At 50.4% G+C, this 16846-nt stretch overlaps 3 protein-coding genes across 3 annotated transcripts; 1 reads left to right on the plus strand and 2 right to left on the minus strand.

Annotated features, from left to right (window-relative positions):
* The first annotated feature begins 1134 nt into the window (after positions 1-1134).
* CDC42SE1 (CDC42 small effector 1) lies at positions 1135-6788 on the plus strand. Its single transcript, XM_004389561.2, has 4 exons — positions 1135-2896; positions 3427-3537; positions 4246-4334; positions 4556-6788. The coding sequence occupies exons 1-3, from the start codon at positions 2843-2845 to the stop codon at positions 4318-4320; spliced, it is 240 nt and encodes a 79-aa protein (XP_004389618.1). The 5' UTR covers positions 1135-2842; the 3' UTR covers positions 4321-4334; positions 4556-6788.
* Positions 6789-7209: 421 nt separating this feature from the next.
* Positions 7210-9139, minus strand: CUNH1orf56 (chromosome unknown C1orf56 homolog). The gene has a single exon (XM_012559484.2). It carries the CDS (start codon positions 9137-9139, stop codon positions 8165-8167), a length of 975 nt encoding a protein of 324 aa, XP_012414938.1. The 3' UTR covers positions 7210-8164.
* Positions 9140-9369: 230 nt separating this feature from the next.
* On the minus strand, positions 9370-16411 carry BNIPL (BCL2 interacting protein like). Its single transcript, XM_004389562.2, has 10 exons — positions 16368-16411; positions 15454-15549; positions 15199-15263; positions 14768-14995; positions 12936-13118; positions 12644-12746; positions 12343-12474; positions 10816-10902; positions 10522-10620; positions 9370-10125 (listed from the first exon to the last, which is right to left on the minus strand). Exons 1-10 carry the CDS (start codon positions 16409-16411, stop codon positions 10089-10091), a joined length of 1074 nt encoding a protein of 357 aa, XP_004389619.1. The 3' UTR covers positions 9370-10088.
* Between the last annotated feature and the right edge of the window lie 435 nt (positions 16412-16846).

The following is a 16846-nucleotide window of genomic DNA, read 5'->3' on the forward strand; positions in this document are numbered from 1 at the left end:
GACCGCCTGCAGCCCCGGGCTTACAGCCAGGATTGCCCCCTCCGTTTCTCCATTCTCTCTCTCCCGTTTTCCCTTTCCCTCCAGCTGCTGCTTGTGAAGGCTCGTCAGGCAGCGGGTTGGAGGCCTTGGGGCGGGAGGCAGCGGGACCGGGAAAACCGGTTTGGGGCTAGAACCGGACCGGGGAACTACGTGTGTACATCCCGCCTTCCTGGAACCCTCCTCACATCCCTTCTTCTTCTCGCCTCCTCAGCACCTTTGAGGCTTGGGGCTCAGGGTCACCTTGGATGCCTGGATTTTCCAGAAGAAAGCCTGGCTACCTCGTTTTCATTTTCTCACGCAGAAGGAAGAAAGACTTTGTCTTGGGCTGGGAGCCAGTGTCTGAGTCCTTTCAAGTCCTAGTGTGACCTTGGTGGTGGGGTGTATTTCCCAGCGCTATATTTCACTCTTCCGATTTGGGACTCAGAGAAGCCGAGTTCTCAGCACTACTTGGCTGTCAGGATGGGGCCTTCTGTGGTCTTATCCTGATCCCTCCTGTTGTTTTCTCAGCCCCCCCGCTTTGAATGTGCGGTTGAAATAGTGGGCAATGGCTTTGAGTGCTTCTTCCTCCAGTGTTCACCAGCTCACACTTTTTTTTCCTCAACCCACCCTTCTCTGGCTGCTTTAAAGGAGAGTGGCAGCCAGTAGCTCTTACTTCCATTTCTGGCCATGTTTGCCTTCTGTCCCACTCCTCACCTCCCACATTTACCCCGCCTTGTGTTCTCCTACCCCACCCCCAAGTTTCAGAGACCCTAATGTCCTGGGGAATGGAATTTCCTGATCATGTCTCATCATCATAGGTCATTTCATGCCAAGTCCCACTCACACACTTGCCCTCCATCCAGCTCTGGCCAGATCCCTGGAAAAGGAACAGAAACATCCTTGTTTCCTCCACTGCCCCTTTCCCCGTCTCTCCTTCTCCTCCCCCTTTTCTCTCTTCTCCCCTCCCAGCACCATCCACCTCTGTCCACTCAGCTTTGAGCGGGGGGCGGGGGGGGGGGGATGTTGGGGGAGAGTCCAGTCTCAGTATAGCCTGTCTGGGAGTGGGGGGGGTTTCCTCTGATTCTTCATTGTTTTCTCCATTGCTCTCGCCCCAACCCTTGCCACCCGCCACCACCACCATCATGACAAACCCTGTGACTGACTGACTGACTAACTTCCCCCACTGACCACAGCTCCCCTCTCTGGACAGCTGTATTCTGACTTCTGCCTAGTCAGGTTGCTCCTCCCTTTCAATAGTAGAAAGTAAGGGAAAGCCTAGACTCCTAGGTCCTTCCTTCCCTTAGAAGTTGTGCCTCAGTATTTATGTGATTTCATCTCAAGGCTGTGAAAACATCCCTCAGTTCTTAGATCAGTTGAGAGTGCCAGAACATCAGAAAGGGAGATTCCTGTTTGTGCTAATAGTGTAGTATTCATGAAACCACCCTGTTTGGAATCTTTGAGGTTGCGTGTACTGGGAAAGTGCAGTGAATATAGAGGAAACCCAGAGAGCTGGCAGTAGTGAGAAGGGGAGGAACTTCTTTCTTGGACGCTAGTGCTGTTGGGAAGTTCCTTGTGTCTGGTTGGCTGATGAAGCTTGGGAGTGGAAGTGCTGAAGAGGGAGGAGAGAACAGGTCACCGCATGAGGGGAGAAGGGAGGGAGGCCCGGCCCTATCGACTATGAGGCAGAGCAGAGCAGGACATGATAGGACTTGTGAAGAGGGTGGGGAGACTGGAAATAGATTTCTTCATGGGATAGAGGGATACCTGGCACATATACCTACAGCCTATACCCAGATGATCTGCGTAAGACACACACGGAGACATGGCCGTGCCACATATGTGCAAACAGAGATGTTCATTCAGGAGAACAGTGATACACAGACAAACCGTGTATACACAGCCTTTGCCAAGGATCTCACGGTCAAGTAATAAAGGAACTGCTAACTGGTTTCTGGGAGGGGTTGAATCTCAGTAGAGGGGAATGAGGAGGAACAACGGCAGTGAACTGAAAGAAGAAATTCCTCTCTGTAGAAAGTCTTGCGGTCCGACCTGCTACAGTTAGTCTCCTAGGACATAGGTGGTCAAGGCCTTTTTTGTTCTTAGAGAAAATCTAGGTGTTCAGGGCAAGACAAGGTAAAAGGAAGGGGCAGGGTGGAGGCTTTGTTTGTGAAAATGAAAAACCACCATTTCCTCTTCAGTCACTTAAATGCCCCTCCCCTTACCCTAAACCAAGAGAGAAGGGAGCTTGGTTCATTTCTGCCACTATCCTTTGGTCCCCTTCCCATCCTCTCACCCTCAGTGCTTCTCGCCCCCTTTCTCTCCCCTTTTCTCTCCCTAGGTACCACCAGCCACACTCCTTAACCCTTGACCTCCTGGTTCTGTTCCCTTCTCTGAGAGTCAAACTGTGAGATCCTTCTGTTTGGAGAAGATTAGTGCTGGGGTACAGGACTAGAGCCTCCAAGGGAGAGTTGGGAAGAAGTGGGTTCATCAGGAGGTTTCTCAAGGATGGGAGAGATCTCTCATTAAGCTTTCTTCTCCCTTTGTTTTTTTTTGCTAATCCAGGGTTCCAAGTCTGAGGAGGACAACCTTGTGCCTGACTGCTCCACCCTGCCGCCTGGCCCCGGTAGTCTGTCAGGGTCTGAGACGTCAACTTTCACTGATCAGCTAAGGGCTCCAAGGACTCTGCTTTTTCTAAACCCATCCAGCTGAGTGAACCCAGGGTATTGTCACATCTGGGAGGAGTGAGGAGTGGGCAGCCAGGACACCAGAGCAAGAGCCCTCTGGGGCCTCAGGCAGAGGAGTGAAACTGGAACCATCAGGGAACATGAGTGAATTTTGGCACAAACTGGGCTGCTGTGTGGTGGAGAAACCCCAGCCGGTGAGTCTCCCCACCCCCACACCACAGAAGTCAGTTACCGTATACTGTGAAGTAGACACGCCATGTAGGATCTGCCGTCTAAAAAGCACACTCCTGTCTTCCTTCTCTGCCGGGATGGTTGCTATGGCCAGGCAGGTGTGTACCGGGATTAAAGGGAACTAGGTGATGGAAAGTGAATAGTTGCAGCTGTCACCTCCTGTTCCCATCTATTCTGAGTTGGGCAGGTTTGTAGGTGGAGATTATTGCCTGTCGGTTTTCCCCATTGTTTCCCATCAGCCAGAGGTGACTTTGACTTGTCCCTTCTTTGTGCAGTGTTCACTCTGCAGGCCACTGCTAGTCTGTGTCGTCCTTGTGTTTATGTTCTAGCTTTGCCTTTTCCACGCTCATGATTTCTCTATTATCACGCCATGTTCCCTTCTACCACCAAACCCTTAGCACCTCCCCAGGTGGTTTTCAAGACTCTTTTCCCTTCCTCCATTGTGACTGGAGGAGGGGATTTCAGACATGACTCCCCTATTTTCTTCAAACAGAAGAAGAAGAGGAGACGGATTGACCGGACCATGATTGGGGAACCAATGAATTTCGTCCATCTGACTCATATTGGGTCTGGAGAGATGGGGGCCGGAGATGGACTTGCCATGGTAATAAGGGAACCAGAGAGGTTGATGTGGAGGCGTGGTCTATAGACTGTTCCTCTATTTGAAAGGTCAAGCAGGGGACAGAAAAAAATACTTGATGGGGAAGCAAGAATGTGGGATTCTAGTCCCGGTTACCATCTGAGTAACTTTTCTAGTCCCGGTTACCATCTGAGTAACTTCAGGCCTAGCACTTCAAGTCTCTGGGCCTGGGTTACTTCATCTTTACAATTAGCATATTATTCTTCATTGGTGTGTTGGAGGACTTTCCCCAAAAGCCACAATGCTCCCATCTCCCCGTTAAGTCCTGTCTCGGTGCGACAGTAAGTCATACTATGATTGGAAATGTCGGGGCAGGAAAAAGGCTGAGCATCTCTGTCCTAAATAATGTCCAAGATGCATTTCTGCTTTCAAAATAAGGGAAATCAGGGAGTGAAGAAGGAATCTTTTCACCATTTATGAAGCTCGGATAAATACGCAAGAGTCTTTTGTAGGAGATCTTAATAATAGAAGACCCGTTTTACGTCATCCTCATAAGGGCCAGTGTGTGAAGGGAGGCATTGAGACTTCCCTGGGAGTGATGGTGGTTGGTTTTAATCTTTTCAGACTGATTTTGTTGTAAAGGAGGTTGGGTCAGCCCCTTTCCTGGAGGGCACGGGGCGACCTCTTCCTGTGGGATGTGGGGTGTAACGTCTCACACGTGCTTCTTCACAGACAGGTGCGGTTCAGGAGCAAATGAGATCCAAGGGAAACCGAGACAGGTCGTGGAGCCATTCTCGGGGCTTGTAGCTCCAACAGAAATGGTGAGTGATTAGAGAAACCCGCTCATCACCTCCAGCCCCTGATCCTCTGGTGCAAGAATGGGAAGTGAAGAGGAAGAGAGAATTAGAATGGAGAATTGAAAAATGTAGGGTCCAGAAGGGCAGAGAGAGGGAGTTGTGCAAATAGAAGAGTCTGCACTAGGCAGTACCTTCTTCATCAGCCCTCAGTTTTGAGCCTTATCTTCCTCCCCTTTTTTATCCAGGTTCTGCCGTCTTGAAGCCCCCCACTCAGCCCAGAAGATATGCTGCCCCCTCCAGGTCCCTCCTAGAACCAGTGACCCCAGGGCCCCTCTTTTCCCTATCTAACAGTGCCTCAGGGCTTGGGGGCTGGACTCCCTCAACTCCCTCTGGCTGTAGCCCCTCCTGGCGATGGGATCAAGGCAGCAGGACTGACCATGTGACTACCGGTTGGCCAGAGGAGCTCAGCTGAAGCCTGGACACCCTCAGATCTGAGATAGGAGTTCTCGAGAACCTGGGATCAGTTCTGGTCTCCTGAATGACGTCTGGGTGCCAGCTGTTAAACTCATAACCTGGAACTCCTTAAATGGGAGTAGGTGGGTGAGACTACCAAAGCTGAAGCCGGCTTTGCTGAGAAGCTCCCTACCTCCCTGCGCTTCCCCTCTTCCCCCCTGGAATGAACTGAAGCAGATAGCAGGCAGGGGCTGAGAGGGTAATCGCTGTTTAGTCCACTCTTCTTTCAACTTCAGGCTTTAAGCTCACAGCCCCTCAATATCTCTCTGCCAATACCAGGGTCTTTGTCTCGTTAGGCCTTTAACCCTATATTTCTGTAGCTAGCTCCCCAGCAACTTTCCTATTTTTTAAATTAAATTAATTTAAGATGCATTTTCTGAATTGCCCCATGCTACTACTACCTCTGTCCTTAACCCCAACTCTGTCAGGAGCCTTAGTTTCCCACTGAATGAGAGTTAAGAGGTGGGTCTTAGCCTAATGATGTTCCTTTCACCCATTGAAGTCCTGGGGACCTGGCCAGCCCTTTGCCAACCTCCCTGCTGGCCCAGGTGAGGGGAGGAAGGGTCTGGAGAGAAACCCAGAATACAGCCCAACTAGGACTTCTGTCTCAGGGAGGACTTCCTGGCCACTGAGGATGGGAGGGGTGGTGAGAACAAGCATCTGTAAGTTGAGCTGTCTGAAGATCCTCACGGCATGAGAGCAGGGACAGGCTCTAGAGCCACGTTTCTCAGTGTAGGCACTTTGGACATTTTGGGCTGGATAATTTCTAGTGGGGGGCTGTCGTCTGTCCTGTGCATGGTAGCATCCCTGGCCCACCCTCACTGTGACAGCCAAAAATGTCTCCAGACATTTCCAAATGTCCCCTGGGGGCAAAAACTGCCCCCAGTTGAGAACCACAGCTCTAGAGTCGAGGTATTTTTTTCTTAAGTGATTTCCACACCCCCACCCCACTCCCAGCCCCTTATTCATCATAAGGCTGAGCCACGGATGAGCTAGGACCTCTTCTAAAGCAGGGCCAGTAGGGCTGCACGTGTCTCCAAATGATTTTTTATTCGGTGTGTTGTGTGTGCTTACATGGCTTCATGTCTCATGGAGTGTGGAGACACGAACAGGGTGTGGGGGAATTGGGGGAGGGGAAGAAAAAAACAATAGTGCTATAGACACCCCAGCTTGTCCCCCTCAAATTTAAGCTCTATTTCTGTGCCCTAGTTCTAGAACCAGACACGGATAAGACTCAGGGAGTTTTGTCTGAAGACCAGGTCCCACTTCCCACCTGGCTGAAGAGTCTGCTTTAGGTGGGAAAGCCATGTAGAAGGGTCTGTCAGCTGCTGCTTTCAGTGTTTTTCAGGTGTTCTTTGTTCTGGCTCCTTCCTTGCAGGGTGATTAGGAAGGCAGAACGAGACAAATGAGCTCCTGTGTACTGAGACAAGAAGGTGGGTCTCTCATTAGCTCTGTAATAGGAAGCGTCCTGTTTTGTAGTGGGGTCAGGAATGTGGGAACTGGGATCCACTTTGCTGATTCCATCATTTATCCAGTTGGCCCCCACCTACAGTGACTGAGGTTTTAACTGTGTTATTTCCTGCAGTTCTTCAGGGCCTAGAATTGGTCACAGAGATCCATTCCCAGTTTGCTCTCAGTTTCAGTCAAGCTGGACACTCTGAAAGTAGCTCAGTAGCTTGAGAGTTGCGTTAGATCCGATGGGTTAATGGGACAGGGTAGAAAGGCGGAGGCCTTCTGGATTCTCTGGCCATTTTCATCGTCAGCCTCATTCCAATACCTGTTCTCTGGACACAGTCTTGTCTTGCCTTTGGTGCTCTCTTGCCTTTAGCTACCTTCTCTAATGTGTATGCTACCATCACGTCAGCAGTTTTTAGGGTGATGGGAATGGGTTTGAGAGTCATAATTTATATTAAAAATTGTTGGACTTTTAAAAACATTTTTCAAATAAAAAAATTTTAAGCAAAAGCGTTGCAGAGTGATCTCTACACACGTATGTGGGGTTAAAGAATCGATATGGCTGATAAGCGTAACTCCTCGAAAGTGGCGGAAGTGGAATTTTGCACCCACATTGCCTTCCCGAGGAGGGTCAAGCATTGTGAAGGCAAGAAGACCACTATCTTTGAAGGGCTTGACTCCTTGTTCTGCCTATTCTTTTTCCTTGGTGTTTCTCTGAAATTTTTCAAATCTTTAAAGAAGTACTTGCTTAGAACAACTTGGGAAATGTGGGAAATGACCAACATTGCTTTATCCTAGGGAAGGGAGTAGGGGACCAAGTCAGATGTTGCTAGCCACCCAGTTCAGTTTTGGGGTTTAAGAGATTTACGATCTCCCTTCCCTCAGATACCTCTGTAAAAAGACACAAGACCAAACAATGCTTTTTTCAGTTTTGTTTTTCTGTACTAAAAATATCCAGTGGGTGCTGGGATTGAAAGGGGTGGAGGGGCTGAGGTGCTGACACCTCTTCCTGTGGATGAAGTGGTCTTTATCTCTGGTTTCTCTCTGTCTGAGTAAGGAAGAAAAATACAGGGGCAGTTACAACCACATCTACATTCTTTTCCCTTTCTTGCTTCATCCCCTCTCCCACATACCCTCATTTCCTCAACCCTGCTCCCCCTATTTGGACACAAGGAGAGAGACAAACCAGCAAAATGACCAAGGATACCACAGTTCATTGCTCTCCCCCTCCCCAAAGGTCCTGGTGTCCCTATCAACAGAGAGTATTTGATCAGGTCAACCAGAACCTTCAGTAACTCTTGGTAGAGGACTGTCCTTCCTTGAGAATTCTTATGTTGCGGGGAAGAATCCCAGAAGGACAGTTATTTGGGAGGCAGAGGGTGGTGGTCACAAGCATGGGCTTTGTTGCCAAACACACCTGGGTCTGAATCCCACTTGTGGCTCTGCCACTTACTAGCTTTGTAAATGTCTCCCTTGGAACCCCCATTTTCATCTGTAAAGTGGGGATAATAATACCCCATCAGGTTGGTTGTGAGGATTGATCCAGATGAAGTGCACCTAGTAAGACCCCAAATATTGGCTGTTTTTACTGTCAAGCTGCATTAATCAGCTGAAAACTGCTAATCGATTAATATTTAATCCCTTCATTAGTTATCTGTGCATAAAGAAGTCTCTGTATATCTACAGTCTCAACTATTTGGTCGATCATCATCTAATGACCAATAATACATGTTGTCTAATAACCAACCAGCCAGCCAGCAGTTGTTCCAGAAATAGGATGGAATTAATGGCCAACAATGCGTGGACACGCCAAAGAAGTCAGAAATTCATGCAGGCACACCGGCTGGCACCAGGGTTTTGTCCATCGGGACTTTGGAGATCCATCCTCAAACACTTACTGGCTGCATCTCCGTGAACACTGAAGAGAGGCTGTTCCAAATATCTTCCAGCCCAATCCTGACTCGTTTCCAAAAAGCAAGAGCGGGGCTGGGGCTGGGGCTGGGGCTGGGGCTGGACGTGCGGCTGACGGGCATGCGGCTGGGGCTGGCCTGAGAGGCGCAGTCCTCGCAGAGCTCTCTGTCCAGCGGGCACTCCTCCCGGTCCCGCCTGCAGGGACACTGCTGGTAGGTGCAAGGCCGGTGCTCCGTGCGGATTTGGCTGAGCGCCCCGGCGCGAAGGCGCCCCGACAGGCCCTGCAGCTTCCCCGAGCGGGACCGGCTCATGGTGCCCGACTTGCAGTGGCAATGCCAGGGACCCCAGGGCATCAGCACCAGCCGCAGGTCCTCGGCCGGCGGCATGGCTGTGGCAGAGGGTGGCGGCCAGCGGTTGGGGGTGGCCCCGGCTGTCGACCACTGGCTCAGGGTGGTGGCCTCGGAGCCCAGCGGCTCGGGGGCCGACCTGTCGGTGGAGGGCACCAGGCTTGTCGTCAGCCTCACCTCCCGCTCCTGGGTGTTGGCAGGAAAGAGCGTGCTGGGAGCCGTCTGCGGCGGCGTCTCGGGGTGGGGGCCGTTCCTCCTGGCGTTAATGACAACCTCCTCCTCCAAAGCCCCCTCCTCCTCCCCGGACCCGCGGGGGTGGCTGATGCCCGTGGCCACCGAGGAGGCCAGGAGCTCGGAGGCCGCCGGGCCTGCCAGGCGGTCGGCGGTGGCCACGGCGTCGTCCTCATCCTCCAGGGTCACCTTCGTCTTCCAGGCTCCGCTGCTCCGGCTGCTGGTCTGGTAGCTGCGGGTCAGCGGGCCCCCGAGGCGGAAGCTGACCCGCTGCAGCCCCGACGGAGTCTGGGCCTGGCCCTGGGCCCCCGCCGCCGGGGACCCCAGACTCAGCAGCAGGGCCCAGAGCAGCGCGCCGGCGGCGGGGACCATGGGGCTGGGCGGCTGGGGGTCGGGGCGCGGCCAGTGAGGAGGCCCGGCTCCCGTCTCTCCGCCCTCCCTTCACTCTCCACCCACTGGGGCGTTTGAGGCCCGCGGTGGGGGAGGGGGCCTCGGCCGCGCGCCCCGCCCCGCCCCCACCCCTCCCCGCGGGCGCCCCGCGGACCCCGGGCTGAACTGGGGATCCGAGGGCACCTCTGCAGCCGGCTCCGGGCGCCAGGGCCGGACTGTGGTGTAGGGGCTTGGGGAAAGAGTCGTTCACTCCCTCGACGCGCAACTCCAATGTCCCATCGCAGTTTATTAAAACGCTACACATTTGAATTTACTAAAGAGGGCAAAAATACACGTTTGAAAGCACTCCTTCCCAGGCTCCAGGCGCCAGACATGCCTAAGTCGGAAAGCGTGGCATACAGCGGTTCTTCACGATTTAGGGAGCATTGTGAAGGGCTCCCCATTGGGCTGCTTCCTGCCACCGCCTCAGGCAGGCTGGCTGTGGTCGGTTAAGCCCCGCTCTTCCCGTCCACCTCTCCCCCTCTCCCCTCACCATCCACCTCTCCCCTCACCGACTGCTACAGTTGGCAAGGTGGAAACGATCTCAGCGCCTTCATTTACAGGAGAAAATAAGACCCAGAGAGATGAAGTTACTGGCCCAAGTTTCTACAACTAAAGCAGGACCAAAACCCAGAGCTCCACACTTTCCCAAAATGCGTTTGTCACTACACTCCACCGAGCTGACACGACAGTCACCCAGGAGATGAGGTTCCAGACCTCAAAGCCCTGTTGTAGGCAGGGTCATGGAAGGGATGACATCTCATGAAGATGAGAAGATCCGGTGGTGGCGCTGAGGCTGAGGCTGAGACAATTTACAAAACAGCTCAGATGTTTCAGGGGTGGGCAGATCAAGATTTTTGCTTGGTTCTAAGGCCCTTTTTCCAGTCCTGTGCTAGGTCCCTCCTGAGCCATGGAGACCTCGGTCCAGCCTAGGACAGAGAGAGACAGAGAAGTGGTACAGGGGCAGGATGGCCAGGGTCATACTTGCTGGTGAGTTAGAAGAGCTAGAAGGCTGGATGCTTTGAGTCATCACTTAGGGTATTCTGCTCCCCAACACCCCTCCTCCACCAAATGTACCTTCCCCTCACTGCCAAAATATCCCTTCCAGGAATGGCCAGAATCTCCTCTAACTCCTGTGTTGGGATGATTCCTTTACTCCTTGATGCCTCAGCATTTACATGGACGGTTATTAAATTTGTTCTTGTGAGACGCGGTAGTGTGTAATGTCTCCTCTGGGTGTGTGCCGTGTTCTTTTGTATCTCCTCTAAGGCCTTAAGAAAGTGGGGACTGGCTTTACACATCCCACCCCAAACCTTCAGACTCACTGTCTGACAGCTTCGGGGATGTGGACCTGATCCAGGGAGATGAGTTGAGCGAGTTCCCCCAGGCTGTCCAGAAACCGGATCTTCCGTGTGAATTTGGAACTGAAAAGAGAGGACAATCAAGTGTGTTCTGTACTGGGAAGAGGGCTCCTGGAGACCCCTGCAAAGGGAAATGTAGCACGTAGAGTGGTTAAGACTAGAAAGGGTCGGTGGGGTGCGGTGGGTAGGGCAAGATTTTCATGTTGATGTTTAACTTGGAAAAAGGGGGAAGGGAGTCCCTGTCCCGAGAGCTCGTACCTGATGAAGGGCCGAAGCAGTGCCAGAAATGCCTTCACGTACCATGTAGCATGGACAACCACCAGGGCTCGCAGATTTTTCCGGAGCCTGAAGAGGAATATGAATTACCCTTTTTCTTCCTTCCCCTCTTGCCTGAAGAATGGGTGCAGCCCTCATCCGTACTTTAACTTCCTTCACTTCTCTTATTTCTAGATTTCTCCGGCAGCTTTGTCTAATCCCCCTTCCTTTAGGAGCAGTCTCAGCCCTACCCATCTTGTTTAGCCCTCCATGCTCGTCATTCTTAAAAAACTCTTCTCTCAGGATCTCTCAGCCTGGTCTTCTGTACCCCGTTTACCTCCTTCCTCTTCCCTCACATAATTTCCTCCCTCATTCTTGTGCGTTTTGTTTTTTTTTTTACTTGCATGCTTTCCCATTCCTCCATGATCAGGACTCTTTACAAACTCCAGATGGAAGAAGGCCAGTAAGGAGAAAAAAGGGGCAGGTAGAAAGAAAAGTGAGCAAAAGGAAGATGGGAAAACATAAAAAGGAATGCCAGGGGGAAGAAAGACATACGGGTCAGGGATGAAGGCAGAGGAGAAAAGATGATGATGGAGCTGTGGAAAGTGAAAGAAACGGCAAGACTGGGGGAAAAGGAAGAGTACTTTCTGTGCAGGCAAGATGCTATACAGAGTCACCTGACTTTCTTAAATACCCAGCGGCAAAAGTACCATCATTTCCGTTTTGTTGTTCGGTGCAGTCGAGAGGATTCCGACTCATAGCGACCCTGTCGTGGATTGAATTGTGTCCCCTAAAAATACCTGTCAACTTGGCTAGGTCATGATTCCCAGTATTGTATGATTATCTACCATCTTCGTAATCTGATGTGATTTCCCTATGTGTTGTAAACTCTATCACTATGATGTAATAAGATACATTAGTGACAGTTATACTGATGACATCTACAAGATTAGATAGTGTCTTAAGCCAATCTCTTTTGAGATATAAAAGAGAGAAGTGAGCAGAGAGACATGAGGACCTCATACCACCAAGAAAACAGTGCCGGGAGCAGAGCACGTCCTTCGGACCTGAGGTTCCTGCGTGGAGAAGCTCCTCGTCCAGGGGAAGACTGACAACAAGGACCTTCCCCTGGAGCTGACACTCTGAATTTGGACTTGTAGCCTACTGGATTGTGAGAGAATACATTTCTCTTTGTTAAAAGCCATCCACTTGTGGTATTTCTGTTACAGAAGCAGTAGATAACTAAGACAGCAACCCTACAGGACACAGTAGAACTGTCCCATTTTATGGATAAGGAAATGTACCAGAAAAGTTAAGTGCCTTGTCCAAAGTCATACAGTTAGTGGTAAAGGCAAGATCTGAAACCAGATTTTCCTGACTCTGAGAGAGGACAGAAGACAGGAGAGGGTTAGAAAAGGGTATAGAGGGACATAGAAACAGAGAAAGAGACTAGATAAAAGAAAAAAGGAGGGAACACTGGAAAAGAAAGAGACAAGATCGCAAGCTGCGGCCCTTGTCTTAGGAACTCACCGTCGATCCAGGGTACGGTAACACTGGCGTATCCAGCTCAGAGGTGGAACCTGGGCCCGACTTGTAGCTCCACTCAAGTGAACAAGTAGATAGTTTTCAGCTACCAGCACCTCCAGCGTTCCCACTATATACCTGGATGGGATGAAATTGTCAGGGGCGGTGTGTGTTTGGGGTTGTGAGGAGTGACAGGGACCGATTATTGTAAACGCTATCATCAGCTCAGCTGGTCTTGGAAAGTGTTCTTTTTTTGCTTGTCTCTCCCTAACGTCCTCCCTGTATCTCTTCAGGCCTTTCACCTCACCTAAACAAGTGTTCCATGACATAGGTGTAGTTGGGGATGCTGCTTCTAGGCAGGTAACAGGAAGCAAAGAGGATGACAGCATTAAGGCCATCACCATGGTAACCTGGGGAGGGCAAGGGAAAAATTCATTCTGTCAACAGATATGTATTGATAGACAGTACACTTGTAGAGGTGGAGGGTCTCACGGTCTCTGGAAGTTACAGGAAGGATTTTGAACTCAACTGAGTTTCTAGCTTAGGCATTTTATTCAAGAAGCCACAGTTTCTACCCCTTCATTTATGCCAGCGATTACCTCCATGAGACAGGACTTTCTTATAGGGTTCGATGACAGTCATGTCCACTCGCTGCTCCCGCTGTCCGGTTCGGAACACCTTCCAGTGATGACCATCTTCTCCGGCCACATCCCACACACAACCCCGACCCAGGCTTTCAGCTGCCTCACTGGCCCCCAGGCCCTCTGCCCTGGGCAGCTCATCTAAAAGGGAAGGATGGAAGGATCAACAAGGCAGAATCCCTACCTTCTGTATCCTGTATCTTACCCAACTCCTAGAGTTTATTACTCCAGTCTCTCAGTCCTCATTTTTCCCTTGACTTTTTAGCCCTACTTTGTCCAATCAACCCCACACCTTGCTGGGTTCTCTCACCTGTGTCTTGTTATCCCCACTTTTTCACTAGCCTATGGCCCTGCCACTATCAGTTTTCTTCTGGATTTTCTGTTTCTTTTTTTACATGCTTTTCCCTGGGCAAGCTCATCTATGTCTTCAGTTATCACCGGTAAGGTGATGACTACCACATGTGCCTCTCTATCCCAGACTTCTCTCCTAACTCCAGACCTACATCCCCAAATGCCTAGAGTAGACATCTCCACTCCGTGTCCCTCTGGAATCTCCAATTCACCAGGTCCAAAACAGAAATCATTCTTCCTCCTCTCTCCTAGAGTTCCCATCTTGATGAATGACCTCATTGTCCATCCAGCTGCCTGAGAGAAAACTGTGTGTCATCTGAGACTCTTTCCTCTTTGTCAGCCCTGAAACCAACTGGAGCCCAGATCCTCTTTCATCTACCTCCACAGTATTCACCATCCTCTCCACTACTACCGATCTGGTTTGGATTCTCAGCGCTTCTCACCTGGCCTTAGTACTAGCCTCTAACTGGTCTCCCTGCCTCTAGTTTCCTCCAATCCACAGAGCAAGCTTTCTTCTCTCCCCTACTTTTTTTTTTTTTACTCAAATGATAATATATCATACCTACCATTCTGCATGATCTTTCCATAACAAGAGAAAGAGCTTCTTCTTCTTCATTAAAAAAAGGAGTTGCATAGTATTCCATTGTATGGATACACCACAATAGCATGAATACTCTACTGATGGGCCTTTAGGTTGTTTTCAGTCTTTACAGAGCCATCCAACTGAATTATGTTACTCCTTTGATGGGAAATTTCAATCACTTCCCATTGCCTATGAGGCAAAATCTAAACTCCTGAGCATGGTAGCAAGGGCCTCCATGATTTGACCCTGTTTAGTTATCCCAGCATTATCTTCTGTCATTCTCTCTTCACCTTCCAACTCTTCACATCTGAACAGTTGTGTTTAACACTTTTAATTCCCCAACATGCCATGCTTCACTGGAGTTGCTTCTTGGCCCTAGAATGCCCTTTCTACCTGATAAACATCAGCTTTCAATACTCCACCTCCTCTGTGAAGCCACTCCTGACACCCCTCAAGCAGAACTGACCATTTCCTTTTCCATGGCTGCACTGTATCCTATATACATGTAGATCATAACCCTTAATTGCACTTATTTGTATATGTGTTTATTCCCTACTAGACAGAGAACTCTCGAAGGGAAGGACTATCTTACTCATCTTTATAGTCCCAGTCCTAGCTCAGTGATAGCATTTAACGGTCATTCAGTCAAGTTTTCCTCGATAAACAAGGGACCCTACTGACTACTCTCACATCGATCTACAAGCTCGACCTTTCCATTCTGAGGAAACTGATTTTGCCAGCCTTGTCTCTACATCCTCACCTTATTGCTTCTAATTTCAGTCCCATTAAATCCATCCTGGGCTTTTTTAACACTGGCCTCTACTTCTACCAGCTCAATCCTCAGTTTGTTTCCCACCTTCCCATTCAAACTCATGTCCGCTGTCCAGCTGCTCCGAGTCTGAAGGGGTCTCCAGCTCGTCGACATCCAGGTCAGAACTGCCACCAGGAGAAGAAGGTGCAGAATGGGTGGAAGAAGCTCCGTTAACTCCAGGCCCTTTGGTCAGATCCAGCTGCAACTCTGGGGCAGAAAGACGCTTACGCATGGGGCGCTGGCCACACAGGGCTAAAGTACTGGGGTACATACCTGGGATTGGAGAGAAAAAAAAAAGAAAGATATGTGGGAGTTGGGGAGCAAGAGGAGTGGACCCGATGAGAATTCCTATATACGGAAGTAATAATATGGGTGAACTCTGAAAAAGGAAGACCTGACACAGGGGGCATTGGGAAAGGGGAAGTAGAACTGCAAAGGGATAGGGGTTCCAGAATCAGGAACTTAACTTCACCTACCTGCCTGTGGGTCTCCTTTAAGGTCTGCAGGATCTTCAGAAGGACCAGCCTCCTCAGAAAGCAATCTAGAGGGGACATGATTAAAAGGAGGCAAAGATATAGGCTGAAGGCATCAAGCCAGGTGTCAGTCTATCACTTTTTTCTCCTCACCACGACTCTATCCTCTCTCTTCTTCCTTCAAGTTCTAATTCCCCGTTGCTGCCCCCCACTGGCGACCATCCCTCCCTCCTCCTGGCCTCCCTCTCGCTTCCTCACCGCGGGAATTCTTCATCCTGCCAGCTCTCCTTCAGCTCCAGCTCCCCAAGTCTCAGAGCAGCTCCTAGTTCTGCTGCTTCTGCATTCTCCCTGGCCCTAAGAGTCCGCCGGAAGAAAGGATTATCGTGAGACAACCTGGGCAGTGTCTTAATGGAGCTGGGTAGTAGGTAGGGGACATTGGAATGAAGAAAGTAATTGAGGTACACAGAGCAGGCCTTAAAAAAACAAAAAATCAAAAAAACTCAGATCTCTTGTCTCCTAGACAGATGTTTCTCCCGTCTTCACCACTTGCTGAAAGCAGATTCCCCCCACTGTTAGTTTAGGAGCAGAGGACAGACAGAATGTGAAGCTAATCATATTTACTTCCAGGGCAGCTGCTCCACCTACAAAGTAAGCGGGAGAGGTGTTCCACATCATAATTGGCTGGAACCCAGACAGACCTGCCCAGCTGTCACTGGGCAAAGTTGGGGAGGATGGCGCCTTGTCAGGCCTGCCTTTCCTCTGCCATGCTGGGGAGTGGCTAGGGGAAACCATGGCGTAGGTGAGGGGCGGAGAAGGAAGGGAAGGAGGCAGAGATTAGCTGGAAGGGGAACCTGGACCTAAACTCAGTTCTGGGTCAGCTCTCCTGATGGCCATTCTGGAAGGTAAGGATTGGAAAATGAAAAATACGGGCAGATTTATCAGACAAAATATAGAAACTTCACTTTTTCTGAGCAGGGGATTGTTCTGGAATCCCCCGTCCCCCAGTTACTATAGCACACTGACCTTTTCTACCTAAAGCCACCTCCATCCCTTCCCGGCAAATTAATTCTCTCTAGGATCTCTAAGATTTGACCTGCTAAAGGCTGGATGGCAGGAAAGCCCCCCGGACTACTTATTCATTTCCTACTTCCAGTAAGCAAGGCAGGACTTACCCAGGATCTAGTGCCTTTTCTCCTGCCTCCTGTATGGTTTCCATCTTCCCAAGTCTTCTGTCTCCTTTAGACACGCGGGGTTGTTGGGGGAGCTGGTTGTCCCAGCTCCCCAACACGCCTTTACCCTTTCTCTGTGTCTCGGCTACTGTTTCTGTTGCTTCCAAGGAGAAGGGAGGCGTGGAAAGGAGGTAAACTCATCTTCAAACAGGTTTTGCCAGCTCCCCTCCCAAGGAGCAGGTTTGCCCAAAAGAAAAACCCTGCCTCCTGCGTCGGGCAGGTGCTGGGGAGGAGAGAGCATTTCCTAGGATGGCTGGTCTTGGCTAAGTCTTGGTAAGGCAATTTGTTCTCCTTTCCAGATCCCTTATAACCTTCTGGAAGCTGTTTTTTTAAAACAAGGGACAGTAGAAACCATCTTCGTTGTAAGACTATCTTAGGCCTGTTTTTCAAGCATAAGCAAAACTGGGGAGTGGGAAGTATGT

The sequence above is a fragment of the Trichechus manatus genome, unplaced genomic scaffold, assembly GCF_000243295.1.
Source record: "Trichechus manatus latirostris isolate Lorelei unplaced genomic scaffold, TriManLat1.0 scaffold00250, whole genome shotgun sequence".
In the NCBI taxonomy this organism is placed as follows: Eukaryota; Metazoa; Chordata; class Mammalia; order Sirenia; family Trichechidae; genus Trichechus; species Trichechus manatus.